Source organism: Chinchilla lanigera, unplaced genomic scaffold (genome assembly GCF_000276665.1).
Source record: "Chinchilla lanigera isolate Chin_1 unplaced genomic scaffold, ChiLan1.0 scaffold00032, whole genome shotgun sequence".
NCBI classification, from domain to species: Eukaryota; Metazoa; Chordata; class Mammalia; order Rodentia; family Chinchillidae; genus Chinchilla; species Chinchilla lanigera.
Genome location: NW_004955433.1, coordinates 4307956 through 4326174, shown reverse-complemented (window position 1 = coordinate 4326174; position 18219 = coordinate 4307956). Strand labels below are relative to the sequence as shown.

General features: G+C 36.6%; 1 protein-coding gene across 1 annotated transcript in view; it reads left to right on the top strand.

Annotated features, from left to right (window-relative positions):
* The window catches only part of Antxr2 (anthrax toxin receptor 2), a gene marked incomplete in the record, with an annotated part of 132883 nt that overhangs the window by 19437 nt on the left and 95227 nt on the right, over nucleotides 1-18219 (top strand). The window contains 2 exon segments of the mRNA XM_005388217.2: nucleotides 14356-14416; nucleotides 16708-16806. Of these exon segments, the coding sequence (XP_005388274.2) occupies nucleotides 14356-14416; nucleotides 16708-16806 (160 nt within the window).

Genomic DNA, 18219 nt, shown 5'->3' with positions numbered 1-18219 from the left:
GAGGGAGAGGGGGAGAGGGGGAGAGGGAGAGGTTTGTTTGCTGTGGCAAACACCGTGTCTTTTCTAATGACCTGGATTTTATTTGGGAATGAGATTTGATACTGACTCTCCCACATTGAGCTCCATGAGCCTGAGCTCATGATTTCAAATTTAAGGTTTTCATAAACAGTCTGAGACACTTCCACCCTTTGAGCATGAAGTTAACTGTCTTGATAACCTGCGAGTTTTTATAGGCTTTATAGGAGAAGTATAAAATAAAAATTTGGATCGGAGTGTGTGATTACTTCCTCTTCCAACTCTGGTATTTCTTACTATCAGTCAGGCCCCTTGAAGCGGTGCTGAGAGTGTCTGACTGTTCTTGTTCTTTCCATTTAAATGATTAATAGTTTTCCTGGAGCACATAATATTTCTGTTTGGGATTCAGTGGCACTCTCTCTGGCGATCATTAGAATCGAGGCTCTCCTCAACAGCAGCCGCAAGCTGGGTGATGAAATGCAGAGCAAAAGCTCCCAGGCTCTCACCGCCAAGCTTTATGTTGCATTTTACTGCCTTTTGCTGGAAGCACTAGGAACAGTTGCTATTAAGTATTTATGATATTTTGGTAAACACCATCCTAAAACGGAAGTGAAGAATATATATTCTGTAAGCAAAAGCTTTCCCTTTAATCTGCAGGTATTTATAAAAGGAAAAAGAATCTCACTTTTTTCTAACATTTGGTTCTGGCATTTTAAGTTTTTCTTCAGAGATTATATTTTTCAGAAACACAGACTGAGATTTACTGATTTTGTTTTAAGTAGTGCACAGGAACTTTATTTATTTGTTTATTTTTGTACTGGGAATTGAACTCAGGACCTTGCACTTGCCAGGCAGGCGCTTATGCTGCTGAGCTATATCCCTGGCCTGCCCACAGGAACTTTTAGAGAAGACCCATAACTTGGTTCAGTCACATATGATGAGTGCATCTGGTGGACAAGTCAAATGTAAATGCAGAAGGGAACAAAGATTCAGTTATGTTAGGCATTCATGTGTATTGCTACATTAAGCTTTTAAAGAAATATTATAATGTAAAAATAGTAAATAATTTCATATTAGATTCAGGGTAAATACCAATGTGATTTAAGTTTTAAAATTTAAGAAAAGGAATAATTAATGCAAAAAGGAAGATAAGTTGACGCTTCTATAAACATAGTGGTTTGTATTTTTAAAGGAGTCTTGGAAATTTCCTATTTTCATGGTTATGCCGGAAAGGAGGAAAAACTTCTCTGGGCTATTCCCTGGGAATATTTTTTCTATAAAAATGTTTGATTCAGAATTCTGTACATGACTGATTAACTTTCTAAAACTATTTTTCTGGGTTATAATAATAGGTTTCCCTTTTAAGAGATTAGTAATTGACTATTAGAGAAAATAGAGTTGTTGTTTTTAATATTTATTAAATTTCATTTTTCTGTTTGTATTGGGGAAACTTTACAATGCAATTTCTAAGTATAGTGCTGTTCTTTCTGAGGTTAGTTTGAGCAAGTTGAATGAGTTATGCTGAAAGATTAACAGGAAATTAGAAAGATTTGCATTATTTTAGTCCCTGCATTGCCAGAATTTCTAAGTTCCTAATGGAAAGTATAGCAGAATACATCAGAAGGAAATGATCACAGGCCAGACATTTAAATAAACTGCATTAGATGCTGTCTAAAGGGAAAATGTGCCACACACACACACACACACACACACACACACACACACCACACTCACATATATAATATCCACAAGTAACTTTATTCATAGTGTTGGAAGTGTAAGCTTCATCTGACATTTGGAGTTAAAATTGTTTTTCTCTGTAATATCTGTTGTTTTGGCTGAGAAGTATCCAAGAAAGGTGTATAAAACTGTCATAATGGAATGAGAAGATACTGCAAACTAATTTTCTCTACAAGCAAGTGATTTTCATAGAAGAGGGTACCTAATAAACATTCTCATAAGCCTTAGCTTAAGTGATTTTGATATACAGGAAAATATAGCTCCCAACCTGCTAGATGCCAGATATCCCGAGGTTGTGTCCCGTGAAATCAAAGAATGAATTCCAAAGGACAGTGGAGGTTAAGAGTAGAAAAGGTTTGTTGGGGATCAGGAATAGCTCCTGAGGGGCAGGAGGGGTCCCGGAAGTGGGTTATCACTGAGGCCTTTGTCAGGGGTTATTTATACAGTCATATGTGGGTACATCGTGGGTCAAACTATAATCAACCTGTAGGATTACAAGTATAGCTGCTTAGGTAATATTTGTCCAATAGGGAAGCAGATCACATGGAAAGAACAAAGACATTTTTGGGAAGGATGGGTGCAGAGGTTCTGGAAACCTGCCTAGATGACTGATGTCTATCTGGACTTTATTTGACCAGGTGGTATCAATTATAATGTATTTCCAAATTATTGTCAGTCCCTTAGGAAGGAGGCCTGGTCATTCCATCTTTATCTTGAGACCTGGCCTTCGGCAGATGTACCTCCAGTGGCAATCCTGATGTTTTTATTCTTTCTATTGACTTTCTTGATAGCCTAGTCCCTCCTTGACTGTATATTAATTTCTAACTTAGCTTCCTATAATAATTTTAGCAGCTCTGCTATGAATGTTAACTGTGTAGCTGCAGAAACCTCTGTAAAATCATGGTTGGATGAAAAATCTAAAGCCTGAACAACTGTAAACATATATTCAGAGGGAGAAGAGAAAGCAAAACTGATAAGACTTATTTGAAATTGGATATCAATTTCTAGGACTCCTGTTAAAAAGGACTGGCTATAATGTGAATGTCACTCAAAATTAAATTAGCCTGATTTCATTTTATCTGAGGGTCTGTAGAACCAAATGTAATGAGGTCGGTCATCATAACACACAATGTCTTCCACATTAATGCTGTGTGGTTTGGGAATGTATCCTGCAGCCCATTGTTTTTAACCTAATGTCTAATGTACTGTAGTGTAAGTAACCATTGTATAATTCATATTTACCAATGGATGAGTAAAAGTCATGCATGTTCTTGAAAATAGATTATATTTTTATATTTTAATTATACAATGAGGAATAAAAATCGATTTCTGATTCCATAACTTTTGAATTTTTAAAATTTATTTTGTTCTAGTGTATGAGATTCTTTTGTTAACAAGTGGCAAGAACTTACCTCCTACTAGTATAAGGGGAAAAAAAGGTCACTGACTTATAACTGGGTAGCCTAAGGAGGAAAACTGCCTGAGAGACAGGTGGATTTAGGAATTTGAGGCCCTATTCTCAGGGTCTTTTTTCTTAGGAAATTTTGTCTGCGATTCGACAATATTTGCTTGATTCTCTCTCCTATAGAGCACAAGAACTGCAAAAGATTTTATGTTTAGATGGTGTCTTGGTTTTTTTTCTCTCATTGGTGAGACAAAATACCTGACACCTAAAATTATGGAAGGAAAGGTTTATTTAACTCATTGTTTATGGAAGTTTCAGTCCATACTTGGCTGGCTCCAAGACAGGGTGATGTGGCACAGGGGCAACAGTTCAAGGTGGCAGAAGACAGCAAAAACAGCAAGAGTAAAAGGGGGGCAGGCGACCAAGCCTTTTTCCCCTGTCTTACATTTTGTGCAGGATGCCTGCCCCAGGGTGGGTATAGCACTCACACCATAATCCCAGCATTGAACCATTGATCAATCACAAACTCTAGAAGGCTACCCCATGACTGATGAGGCATTGGGGGGACATCTAGACACAAACCATAAGAGATGATTTCAAACAGTAAGCCCTTTGTAAAGTGATACTGTTACTCTTGCATTAATATATAGGTTTCTTGAGAAGACTTAAGTTGTCTCATGTTTGTATCAATTGTGTCTTAATCACCTTCTTGGTGTGGAGACACAGAATTGAATACCTACAACTTAAAAAAAAGAGAGAAGTTTATTTTGGCTCACAGTTTGTAGAAGTTTCAGCCCCTGGCTGAAACTACTAGTACCTTCCTGAGGCAAGAAGGCATGGCAGAGGGGCACTGCAGAGAACTGCTCACAGCATGGTGCATAGGAAGCAGGTCAGTCAAGGGAGAAATAGGAAAGGGGGATAACCGTTCCAGGTCATGTTCACCGTGACCTGCCTTTTCCAGCCAGACCCCACCTGCTAACACTGTCAGCTCTACCACTCCCATAATCCAGTCATCTTTGAGCTCATGCGGCTTTGGGGAGATATCTAGATATAAACCATTACATCCTCCACTTGCCTCCTAAAAGGCTCATGCACATCGCTTTATGCAAAATACATTTAGTCCATCTCTAAGAGCTGCCAAACTTATAATTGTTCTAGCTGTGCTGAAAAGCCCAATTCTAAAGTCTTCTCTGAGACTTAAGGCAAATTCTCAGCTATGAGCCCCTGTAAATATCAAAAGAGGTTGAACACTTGCAATGTACAATGGCACAAGGTGAACATTCCCACTCTGAAAGGGAGGAACAGGAGGATAAAAACCAGTGAGACCAAAATCTAGCAAAGCAAACATTAAAACTTATAGTTCCTTGTCAAGTATCTAAGGCAAGTTGTGGTGAGATATAAACTCGAACTGGTTTGGGTGGCCCTGTTGTTATAGCATTACCAATTGTAGTCCTTAGGCTTGCTTTGCTCCCTGCTTGGACCTTTTCTCAGATATTCTGTGTTCCTGCCTCTTCCAAATTCCTGGCTTCTCTATGCATTTTCAGCTTTACTTTGCAGTCCCTACCTTTACCAGAGCTTTCTTTCTGTTTAAACTCAAAACTATTTTTTCTTTCTTTCTTTCTTCTTTCTTTCTTTTTCTGTCTTTCTTTCTTTCTTTTGAATTTAAAAAACCCAGTTTTTAAAATCATTCGGCTTTGCTGTTTACTCTTGATTCTTAATGTTGAGCTGGCTAAAAGCCCCCTGCCCCCATCCCTACAGTTACTGTGCCATAGCCTCCACATGTGGCCTCCCTCTGCCAGGTTGATTAGTCTACTGCCCTTTGTCCCAGTGTCTCTCAAAGTCTGAGGATAGGAGCAAAATGTGAACAAATTTTCTTCCAGAGTTTAACACATACGACCTAGAGTTCAAGCACCAGTGAAGTCCTTGTTCCCAATGAAGTATCTGGAAGCCTGGCCTTTATTTTCTGCATTGCTTTTGACACTGGTCTTCTGAGCTCCAACCAGAATTTACCATCAAGCTCAGCTTATAGCATTCTAGGGCTTGCCAGTATCTCCAGATCTTTCTAAATTCCTCCAGAGAACCAGTTCTAAAGGCCTCTGAACCACATGGTCAGGTACATTCCCAGCAATGACCCCACTCTTAGTACCAAAATAATACCTGACACCTACAACTTAAAGAAAGAGAGGCTTATTTTGGCTTGCAGTTTGCAGAGGTTTTAGTTCACAAATGGCTGGCTCTAGATCAGGATGGCATGGCAGAGGAGAATGGCAGAGGAGGGCTGCTCACTCTATGGTAGAAATTCAAGGGAGGACCAGGAAAGGAGACACCCCTTTATACCTACAGTGATAGTCCTCTTCCAACCAGACCCCGCCTCCTAAAAGTAAACAAGATGTACCACTCCCATAGCACAATCACCTGCCAAAAGCCTTGCCTTAGAGCTCATGAGGTTTTGAGGGGACATCCAGAGATAAACAATAACATTTTGTCAACATTTTGAACCAGTTTGAGGTGAACCCTGATGACCAATGTTTCAGTGTAAGATAGAAAGGGAGAAGTCAGCATGATTGATAGTCTCACTGGACCACACAGAGTATGGAAACAGTTTCTCAAAAGAAAGGGCACATGGTTCATAGAAGAGTAAGGCTGAAAAAGTATTCTGGGTAGAAAAAAGAAATCAGTAGCTATTACAGGCCTCTGTGATATCCAAGTACATTTCAACTCCTTTTACATGTGTTTGCATAAGGTACCATATTCCTTTTAAAGTACAGTTAACTCAAAAATGAAAGTGGACACTTGCTTTCAATTGTTCATTTTATTAACTGAATTTTAATAATTTTATCTTGATGTCCACTATAATGCAGTATTCTATTTTTATTTGCATGAAAATGTCACTTAAGGTCTTTATTCTTTTTTAATTTGGTTTGATTGTAGTTTAAGGAAATCAAATCCAGTTTCAGTAAACAGTTACAACTTTGTGATACTTTGTGAGAAAAGTAAACTAATAGTATTAGGTTATGTAGACAGAATTAATGCCATGTTTTTATTTGTTAATGTTAATCTCTTAGTCTACAAAAAGTGATGACCTATCAAGGCCAGGCAGTTCTTGAACACATTCAGTTGAGTGACTGAAAATGGGAAAAAGTGGAAAGGAGAAGAAATTAGTTACAGTTTATATCTAAAGTTGCCATCAAATGTAAACTGTGTAAATGTGTGATTTATTAGTTATATCTGATTTTATCCAACTCTGATTCCTATTTTTTTCAGAAGCGTTTATTGAACTACTGGTAAGGTTCAAGACAGTTTTCTGTGTGCTGGGTTAAAAAGATGGAATTGATCCCAGACTTTTCTTACCTTAAAATTTTTTTCATAGATATGCTTGTAAAACTGATAGAAGAACTGAAAAAACTTTTCTTTTTCTATTCTTGTTACATAGGGCAACATTTTATTTGCTACCCTGGATTTGTGAGAAATGAAATGAAACAAATGCAGACATAGTTCTTGCCAGAATTATTTTATGTTCTAGTTAATAAAGCAAGAGAGTGGGCAGTTATGAGTGATATGAAATACTCTATGTACCATAGTAAAAATTGTGCTGGAATTCAGTGTCTTTGTTTTGAAATAAAAAATTCATTTGTTACTATTTTATCTTACAACTTCAACGCACTTTGCATAGAAAGCCTATGAACTCATTGAGACAGTATTAAATAATTATTTGGAATTTGTGCTAACCAAAAGGGAAAGAGAAGGTGGAGACGGATAATGTTGTTTTCAGTCACAGTCCAGTTTTGATGTTTTTCTATGTTATAGTGAGAAAGGAAGACCTTCTGATAAGATTTGCTACAAACAGTGTAATTGTGGGCCGCCGAGAAACTTAAGTGTCGTTTACTCTTTCTTTTGGTCTGATGTGGACATATTTTCTCCAACAGTGAGTCACTGATGCATGTGTTTTGAGTTGAGAAGAGTAGCAGGCAATGATTATAACTTACAAACTTCCTCTAGATTTCTTATGTAAAAGTTTGTTTAGAAAGCTTTCACTTGTTATTACTTATTTACTTGCAAAGAAAAAAAGAATGTCATGGGTCAGATTGTCACGTGGTGCATTGAGCAGCTGGCATTTTGAAGCAGTGAGCATTTTTAATGGATGAACTCAACAAAACATGTGATTGCAAAACACAAGTGTTTTTCATTGAAGTATTATCTCTTAGAAAAAATATGTTCGGTTGTAGTGTTTGGCAGCCAGAAAGAAATACAAATCCATCTCTTGAGTATTCAAAGGTAAAAGGAAAATAAGAAAGGAATAGGAGGAACATGTTTCTGGGTATCATAGATGCTTATTTTATGAATTTGGATAATTACTGAACTTTCATTTTAATGAGATCTCTAAAGCGGGTAGTACTTAGTGATCTCTCCTTGTAAGATTGAAGCTTAGAATTCTGCATGTTTGGGATGCACTCTTGTGGTGCTTAGAGCTGCTCCATGAGTGAGAGTAATTTCTCCCAACTGATACCATCTCACAAATGGTGTGTCATGGAAACTAGCAGTTTCTAATCTATTAAGGTCACTCCTAAGATGATTTCACGTTAGTGATCCTCTGTCCATACTGTTTGCCCCAAGGCAGTGTTAGGTGACTTTCAGAATTTTCAGTGGAGCTGTAGAAATGCTGGAGCAGTTGGAGCAGTACTTCTGAGTCAGGTTTCCGTTGATGGTGGGCAGCCACTTGCTAAGCTTTGTGTGATTTTTACCTGCTTGGTAGTCAGTGTTTGTCCTATAGTCAGAATGAAGATTTTTAAGTTTACTTTTTAAAATTCATTAATCAGGTAATTATTGGTGCTAGAGATTGAACCCAGTGCCTTATGTGTGCTAAACAAGTGCTATACCAATGAGCTACATTCATAGCCCTGCATTTTGTTTTCAATTAAATTTAATAAATATTAATTGAGCAGCTGGTACTTATAACAAATTGTTCTATGCATTTTTATTTGGATTTTGCATTTGGTTTTGGATATTTACTTGGACTGGATTTTGAATATGTGGTACTACTGTTCATTAAAGTAGTAGTTACTCACTTGGTCTGGAATAGGTTGTAAGGTAGTAACTTTCTCATTGCCACTAGTAGTTGGAAAAAATATCGAGTTTTCCATTTTTCTTGGTTTATGTTGTTTTTATGTGAGTTGTTTTGTTTCAAACTGGATACTTAATTTTCAAATCATAAATTTGGACTCTTAGTTTTTTTCCCAAATCCAACATAAACTTCAAAGGTGCCATAGGCTTATTTTGACTTCATCAACCTATCTTAATTTATTGCATGTTAAATTTTTATCTTGACCATATCATAGCTGTAACTGCTTACTAGGTAATTGTGTATTATCCTAAGTTCCTAGAGAGGAAAGCCATTGCTGTATCTATCATACTCACCTTTCAGGCCATAACACGGCTTTTCTTTCTTCTTGCTTGTCCTGTGTTTGTTACTATGATGTGTATTCATTATGTAACCATGCTCAGGGGCTTACTAAGTTCTCCATCAAATGTAGTCCCCCATATCTTCAAGTCTCTTAAAGAAAGAAGAAATGAAGTCAGCCTTTCTCATTCCATGTGGCTATTTCTGCTACAATGATGATTTGACAGTACCATCAATTTATCTTATTATTGATCACTAATTTTAAAGGCCTGCTGGCAACCCAAAAGACTAGAATGATAAAAACACTCTTTGTAATGAATGGGACTCTTAGAGCAGGTAAGCCTCTGACTTAGACACATTCTCAATACCTTGCAAACCTTGCCAGTTCCGGTTCCACAGTGCATATCTGCCACTTGTTATCTAGTAGAGAAATTTGGCCTGTGGTGACAAAATCCTGCCGCCTGGCCACATTGTACGAGATGTACACTCAATCCAAATGAACTGGGAACATGCTTGGAGGTGAGGCTAAAACACCATTCAGATACTTTGTTCCACACAGGCTGCATAGCAGGGCCAGCAGCGGGATCTGCTTTCATCTCCTGCCAAACATCTGTAACCTCAGAGACCAGCAGGCGGTACAGTCACAGCTGGCTCCAAACATTGTATCCGGCCTGGCCATCAGCCGAAGGCTCACTAGGAGGAGAAACTGAACAGCCTTATCTGATTTTACTCTTCTCCCTTGCTAGGTGGAGAAATCCCATGAAATTAGTGTTAGCAGTGTTCACCAGACTCTGGAGGGAATAACATTCTGATTATTAAATTGTGCAAATAATGCAACACAATTTTACACAACAGTTAGAAGTAATAGAAAGTGAGTCATTATAATTTGTAAAAGGCACATGTATTTATTCTATCAGAGCTTTTATCCCAAAACTTCAGAAAAGAGGAAGAACCAGAACTTTGAGGTTGTTATGTTAATACATGATAGGTTTTTTTTCTAGACATTTTAAGGGAGCTATTTCAGACAAATGCATCCTGAATAGAAGAGAAAATTTCAATGATGAGAAAAGATAGTGACTCTTATTATGGACATTTAATTAACAGCTGGGACTAACATGCTAGAAGGTAGAATTTTGCACATGCTCTCAGAATTTCACATTCCAAGTGTGAACATCTTTTGCATTATAGGCTTTCACCAGCATATAAATACAAGTGTTACAAATGTTTTTTTATCTACCAGTAGCTATTCTAACTAGATCCCTCCTTTCTGGAAAATCATACCTTTACCTTCTACCCAACCTGTGCTCCATGAGAACAGTTATGTTAAGGTTTCAGAGATATCATGGTTCACTGAAAAATGGAATGAAATTCAGCAATAGGACACTAGAGAAATAGATCTCAGAAGACACTCAGAGAGACCTGCTTTTCTAATGCTGAAATCCCTTTTATGAAGCATTTTTTCTCATGCTGCTTGCAATTCTTGCTTTATAGTTGTTATATTGCCTAACTTCCTGTGTAAGGAAGAGGCTTCATCTGTCATTTAGTTTCTGTATGACATGCATCAGTGAAAAATACAACTCTTACCTGAATGAATAAAATATGATGTAGAAATAAGTAAAAACTTTATATATTTAAGGGAATATAGAAAAAAACAGTCCAGGAGAATACCATAAGCATTTGAATATTCTAAAAATTACTAATTCATAGGATGGTCTAAAATTTTAACTTATCCAAAATCAATGATATTGGAAATTTTAATACAAACATATAAAAGACCCAGACAAATATAAAAGAAAATCAAATATTTAGTGACATAATTTTGGAAATAAGAAATAAGCCATTTTTAAATTATTTTTGGCAGTTTGAAAAATGTACAGACAAAACAGATAAATTTTACTAGTCAGTTGATGTTTAGATTTTGTTGTGGTTAAATAATCTATTCCAAACTAGGGAAAGTAGAACAAGTTGGTTGGAAGAATGGGGTTGGGGTTTGGTCAAGCCTGCGAGCATCTGGCTTACTATTTATGAAGGAATAGTTTAAGAGCAATTAAAAAAACCCTCTAAGTTCCAGTTTGCATGAGACTTGTGATAATTAACTGAAGAAATTCAGATAAGGTGCTTAGCACAATTCCTGGAACATAAGTACCCACCAAATGGTAATTATTATCACGTTAGTTATATTTTTTTAATTTTTGACTGTTGACATTTCTACTTAATTTGGAAAGTTTAGCTCTTTGTCATCCATATTAATGTTTGAGATATAAAACAGAGATTGGGAATAGTGTAAACATTATTTTTTACTTGTAAATATGCCTTCACACTAATATTACTTTTTGAATGTATAGATGCTTCACTAGTATATGGTTTTCTTCATGAGAATTAAGTTCTCTCTGTATATATGGCATCTCCCCAAAAAATCTAAAGAAGAAATTTTGAATGTACTGTATACATTAAATTACCCTGGATTTATTAATAACTTTTTTTTTCCAGTACCAGGAATCGAACTCACAACCTCATGCTTGTCAGGCAGGTGCTGTGCCACTGAGCTAAATCCCCAGCCCCCGATTAGTAACGTTTTGCTTGTTTTAAAATTTGGTCTATGGTGCTATTGACCCTCTGATGTCATCTGAGGCCAATCTTTAGTAGAAAATTTTTGTTGTTTCCTTTGAGATAGAATGAAGACAGATGGAAAATATGTTTGAGGAAATGTCCTCACAGAGTTATTGTGTTGAACAAATGGTAAAGTGCAGACTGGGAAATTAATATGTCAATTAACATAAATGGGGAACTTGGTTAAATATTCAGTATTACATTTGCTAAACAATAGAGTGTCTGAAACATTTGTCCTTTGTCAGTTGGTGTGCATGGATAATGATTTTAATATAATAGGCCCATTTTTGATATCTTGAGCATTTCAACTAGTACAATTATTTGACAAGATTACATTATGAACTACTTTGTTCTTACAGAATTATTTTAAAAATTAATGATGTAAGTTCTCTTCATTCAGACATTAAATCATTTTGATTTCTAGTTGTTGCCTTCTTAATTTGCAAAATGCTAACCTCTAGATGGCAAAACCAAACATACAGTACATTTTATTTTCTAAAAATGCATTAATATCTAAAATGTATTAGACTAATATCTAACATGTACCCGTAAACTTAATTAATTAAAAATGCATTAACCTTCTTCTCTTCTTTCCCAACCTCATTCTCTCTGATTATTTTTCATTTGGAAATGGTTTAGGTGAACTTTGTTTCAAATGATGGGATTCTTTATTTCCAAGGTCTTTACAAAAATTAACTTTGTCTTGACTTATCTGAGTCCTAATGTGGTTGTCGGTTGCTAAAACAGATCTTTTAATATTTTCACTAATACATGCATCCGCTTTTTATGCTGTAAATGTGTTTTGGTTGTTCTGTGTGTACCAAGCATTCGGCATCCAGCACTGAGAGGGCTGTCCAGTATAATGCGATCTCACTTCTGACCTCAAAGAATTTGTCTTCTGGTAGATAAGGGAAGTTATATATTCAAGTAATATAGTATAGGTACCAAAGCAATTTAAAGAAGTAAAATAAACTTTAGAGAAGAATAGGTACTGCTGAGGAAATGCAGTTGGAGTGCATCAGACGATGATACCAATTTCATGATTCAGTGTCACTGAGTTCCCAGAGGCATTTTTGCCTTTCAGTGAATAAATTACCAGAGGTATTTTTCCATTCATTTGCATCATTTCTATAGAAACTTACCTCATTAAAATAATTTCATACAACTATTAAACTAATGTAAGTATGTGTTTATGGATAAATATTTTACATGATTTACTGCAGGTTAGAACCAATATTAGCTATTTGTAATCTTTGCTTAATGTAACTTCATTTCTTTAACCTCTGACTCCAGGAGAACATAAATCTCTCAGTCACTCTGAACCTATTTAAAATGAAAATACCCTACAGATGACAGACAGAGGCAGGCTTCAGAGATGGAGACCATCAGTGGTCCTTGACGGGATTTCCCTGTAGCCTTAGGGAGATCTTCATGGGAGAATTATTCATTTGATTCTGCTATTTAAACTTTCATTATTTAGAAAGTTTCAGAAACCTAAGTCACAACATTTAGGTAGAGGAAGTCAACACATGGTTATTGTCTTACGTATGAGATCTGATTGTGTCATGGTCAGTGTTGGTAGGAAAAAAGAAACATAATGTTAACTGATTCGTAGACATCATTTTGGAATGCACATTGTCTGACAACCTCCTTAGAAAACCCCTTTATGATTTTTACTTACTTTACTTTAAGGGGTTTAAGAAAATTATTTCTAGTAGATACCGTCCTTGAAGTTCTTCCATAATTTTCCTTGGTACTTAAAAACATTTGGCAGTAATCTTGATAAAGTGGGTAAAATAAATTGTAAACTGAAGGGTTCACTAGTTCCTTTAATAGTATCTATTTAAAAAGTTTCCTCACAGTTGGTAGCAGACATAGTGCACGTGAGGGTTTTGTGTTTTCTTTGACCTCCATTTCCATTCTTCTCCCTTTCACCTCAGGTCGCCAAACCGAATGCCCAGTTTTGTGAGTTGGAACATTTTTGTGTCATGTTCCTTTGCCAAACTTTTCTACCTGTTTCCTTCAGTCTGGTTCTCTGAATTCTGTCAGCACTTTTGAAGAATTAATGATTTGAAATACCGCTCTGCGAGGATATGTTAACCTTTGACAGGGATCCTTAATTCTTGAACCTGGGGGTCTCTTGATTGTATTTCTCAAATATAAAATCTTACTGGATTTGTTTCCCAGTCTGCAGTTTCAGTCACTCTATGAAAAGTTGTACCCATTGGGAAATCACTTTAAACAGTCCAAATGATATCCTTTTCCAGACAGTCACATTCAGTACTGAAAATTCCAAGATCTGACCATTGATTTAGGACACAAAGAATTTGTATTTTCACTGTTGTTAAAGGAAGCACGGAGAGCACTTTGGCTTCCTGTTGCAGTCCTTCCTTCCTGATTTAGTTATGAGCAGGAGATGCTGAAACCACCATACATCATCTGTCTTCAACTTCCATCAAGAAAGGAATGCTGCTGAGAGATCATCTGGAATGTGTCTGACTTTGATAATGTAGAGCAGGGCAGCTCTAAAAATAAAGGCAGGATTGTTGTGCCCATTAGGAGCAGCTTGTTCCTTCACTGTTGTTTTTCCCTTGTAGCCTTGTGCCTTGTGTGGTGGTTTCTGTTTTTCAGAACAAGCTAAGTGGAGCTGTTCTGTTCCCGTGCCTTGGGAATGCTTGAATACAGAGTTTATGTTTTTGAGGATAGTTTGGCTCATACAAAGAGTCTGTGTTCTGCAAGGGTAATCTGTGGTGCATGTAGGGAGGATTAGCATCCATGGGAAAGGAGCCTGCGAAATGGACTAGAAATGCCACAGTCAAATGAAAAACCGCCAGTTTATTGATATTATGTTAAACTTCTAAATAGAATATATAACAGCATTATTAAATGGGAGTTCTGATTTGCCTTTTTTTTTTTTTTTTTTTTTGCAATGACTGCTTCACTTTGAGGTGGCACTCACTTTACTGTGGTCATCTGGAGTTAATCTATCAAAGAAGAATACTGCAGTATCTAGCTAGAATATGTCCCAAAAGGCAATGCACGATTATGCCAAGATCTTGGTAACTGTATATGTAGTAGAGTTTTCCTCTGCTACGTCATCTACGGAGAAGACCCCCAGGTTATTAGTAATTTCCTTCATATGTCATGATTTAGTTCCACAGCTTGGTCTTCTTTTCTTCTGTTTTAGATCCTGGATCAGTCATGTACTGAAATCCTGGAGTTGAGGCCCTCAAGTGTGTGTGTAGGGGGTAAGTGTTTGGAATTTAAAAATACCATGTAAGAAATTGTATTTTTTTTCCCAGCTAAAATATATGATTTGAAACTCATGTTGGAAAGAGAATAGCAAAATTAACTTTTTTGGCATCTTCTTTGTGTAAGACTTTTAAATAATTCCTTGAAATATTTCTATTTTAAATTCAAATTTTTAAGATTGGAGTGTTATTTTAAATAATGAGCATATTGTGTGACAGGCTTTTAGAATCTTCTGTATATTTAGTTCACATTTGAGACCTTTTCTACCACAAATAAAATGAAATATGAAGTCTTTTATTCGATCATGCAAACAGTCAGGTGCCTGCAGACTGTGAGTATCTGCTCTGATGACCTGGCCAACTTCCGGGATCTGCCGGTTCAGGGTGTGCACGGAAGTGACTTATGGGCTGTGGCAGGAAGGAAGCAGGTGGCCTCATCAGCTGCCGCTCAGAACAGACTCAGGTTTTTGCACCTCCCAGCCATTCTTGCCCAGAGATGCATTCTCTGGCCCCTTTGTTTCTTCTTCAAATCTGACATAGAGTTTGTTTTAACCTGACTTTACATAGAAAAGGAAATACATGGATTCTAGTAGGGAAGGGAATATACTGTGTGATTTACCACAGAACTTTCCAGCCTGCTACACATGGCCTTAGGCTTTACACCTTCTAGACTCTAATGAATGAGCATCCCCACATTCCAGAGCGAGGTTATGTTTTACAAGATATCAGAGTAATCAATTTCTGGATAACAAAGAAAAATAAAATTCTGTGTCCTTTGCATATATTTTATCTAATCCTCATAGCAACACTATTTGATGGTTTTGTAATCCCTGGTTCCCCAGTGAGGTTAATGAGACAGAGCCGGGTTTAGTGGTTGCTGTTAGTAATTGTTCAATTAGATATTTCTCTGTCTGACACTGATGCCCGTGTTCTTACATAGTCTCATTCTAAATTTTACCTTTACTTTATTTTAACTTACAGGTAAACTTCCTTTTATTGCACACTAAATGAAAAGTGTGGCCTGGTAGGCTTTACTTCCACAGTTAATGACTATATGTGCATGGAATTATGTCAGACGGGAGACGTTTGAGAAGATGGAGGTTACTAAAGTGAATTAAAGTGGAGATGAGGCCTGAAGAATCCCTGTGTAGGAAAATCCAGTTAGTCTCATGAGTGATCTTTGCTTGGTTTACAAACTGAGGAAACCTTAAGGAGCTACCTCTTCTAAATGAGTATGTGAAAGACAAATGGAATCTTGGTTCAACCAATCACAAACAACCAATTAATTTATAAGTATATAAGTAGGAACTTGCCAGTGGGACACACCAAATAAGGCACTATAAAACTGTAGCAAATTGGATATTTTCCTTGCTTAACTTTGATGTCTGTGCTATAAAAACCTGCACCTGCAGTCCTGTGGTGGAGTTCTGGAACTGATTCTGACTTGGAGCTGCCCAGTTCATGAATCGTAGCTCATATAAACTTTTAAACATTGTATTGTGCCTTGGTTCACCTGTTTGATGAGAGTTAATTGCTTTAATAATAGTCAACATGTCCTCTGTAGTCAAGAAGGAAACGTTTACTACCCATTCAGATATTTGATCTGTTAGCTTTTCCTCTAGCACATTCTTTCGCTTTCTAATTTAAGTGCCTCTTCCCAATATATGGGCACAAGAAATTAAGTCAGCTTCTAGTCACTGACTGTACATTATTAGTAATCCAAAATACATGACCTCTGATGACTTATAAGGTTGTAAGGTATAGAAAAGGAAGTCAGTGTTAGCAAGATGAAGAATTTGTTAAAGAGGACCTCTATATAAGAGACACATAAAGAAAATAACATACTTGACTTTCCTGAGAGTTCTAGAACATAAAAATTAGTTCTCTTCACATACCCAAACCAAAATACCTGAAAGTAGAAAAAAATAAACAAGTTTCTTTCTTGGTTGTTTTGTAAGGATATCTTTTAGGGAATTTTGTATGGCATCTGTTTGGTAGTGAATGTTATGCTTTAATCCTAATACCTTGATTACTATTGGAAAATAATTTTTGTAGAAATAATTAATGCATTTTGATGTGGCTGTGAATGGTATCTTCCTTACATGTACCCAGAGGGCCAAAGAAAGCAGCACAGTTGGAAATACAGAAATATGTCTTCATTGTTGGTAGCTGACTAAATACTATGAAAAAATATATTCTGTGTACCTTGACCCTTTCATCTCCAGTAAATTTTTTTAAAATTTTAGTAAAAGAATGATTAAAATGTTTATATTTTCTTTTGCTTCTAGAGGAATTTCAGGTTGTTCTGAGTGGAAGGGGATTCATGTTGGGCAGTCGGAATGGCAGTGCCCTCTGTACTTTCACTGTGAACGAAACATACACAATGAGTAAGTGCCCGGCATTCATGGTGTCACTTTAATGTCTCACAGCACATGGGCTGTGTCTTCTCTTTTCCCCAACTAAGATCAATTATGTTGTAGTTTTCAACCAGAGAATAAAGAAATAAAGCCTCTAAATGATAAGACAAAAAGTAATAATTTATTCCACATTTTTATTAGTGTGTATTGTTTATATAGGTTAATGGGTTTCAATTTAGTAGATTTGTATGTGCACATAATTTGCTTTAATCATCATCTCCCATTACCTGCTTTGCCCCACTTTCCATCCTACTTTCTTTCCTTTTTTTTTTTTTTTTTTTTTTCCAGTACCAGGAATTTAACTCACGACGTTGCACTTGCCAGGCAGGCGCTGTGCCGCTGAGCTAAATCCCCAGCCCCTCCATCCTGCTTTCATCTATCTGCTGCTGTTGTTGGAGGAGTTTCTATATGTGTAATGTATTTTGATCATATCCGTGCTCCCTATTACCCACCCTTGCACCCTTCCTCCTCGTCTTTCTGCCATCTTTCTTGTCTAATGATACTCTCTCTTCTACTTTATCTTTTTAAACCCCACGTATTATACAATATTTGTCTGTCTCGCTTATTTCGTTTAACATGATCTCCACATGAATGAGTAGAGAAAATGTAGATATATACAATGGAGTGTCATCCAGCCATAAAAAAGAACAAAATTTTGTCGTTTGCAGAAAAAATGGATGAATCCGGAGATCATAATTTTGAATAAAATAAGCCAGCCTCAGTAATAATTATTGAATAATAGCAACATTCATTCATTCTTTAGTAAATGGTGGGCTGTGTCCTGAGCAGCCTCTCTATTCAGATGATAGTTTATGGTTGAAAGAATGAAATAACGTGCCCATGTTGACATGGCTAATAATGGGCAGAGCTGATACCTCAGTCCAGTTGTCATTCACCTCTCTGTTTGATACACCCACACCAAATACCCGTTCAAACTTCCTCTTTCCAAGGCTTTCATTTTGCCACTTTTGCCTTAAAATATAATTATCTTGTAGTGTTCTACCACCTGTTGACATGTTTTGTTTTCTTTATCTAGTTTAGCAGTAATTTGTCAGTTTCTTTAATTTTGCTTTATTTCACTGTGTAGCTGTTTTATATTTTGAATGCTCATGTAGCATAGTGGTTTTTGATATTTATCATACTAAATGGATCTTAGTTTTCTGAAGATTCTGAGTCTCTATTAAACCATTTTTCTCCATTGGTGATGGTATTGTCCTCTAAAGATTTATTTTGTAAGGCAGATTCTGTAACTCTGTGAACTCTAGTAGAGTTATCTTATGATTTTGCCATTTATTTTTTTTTTTTGGTTTTTCTCCGGTACCGGGAACCGAACTCACGACCTTGCGCTTGCCAGGCAGGCGCTTTTGCCGCTGAGCTAAATCC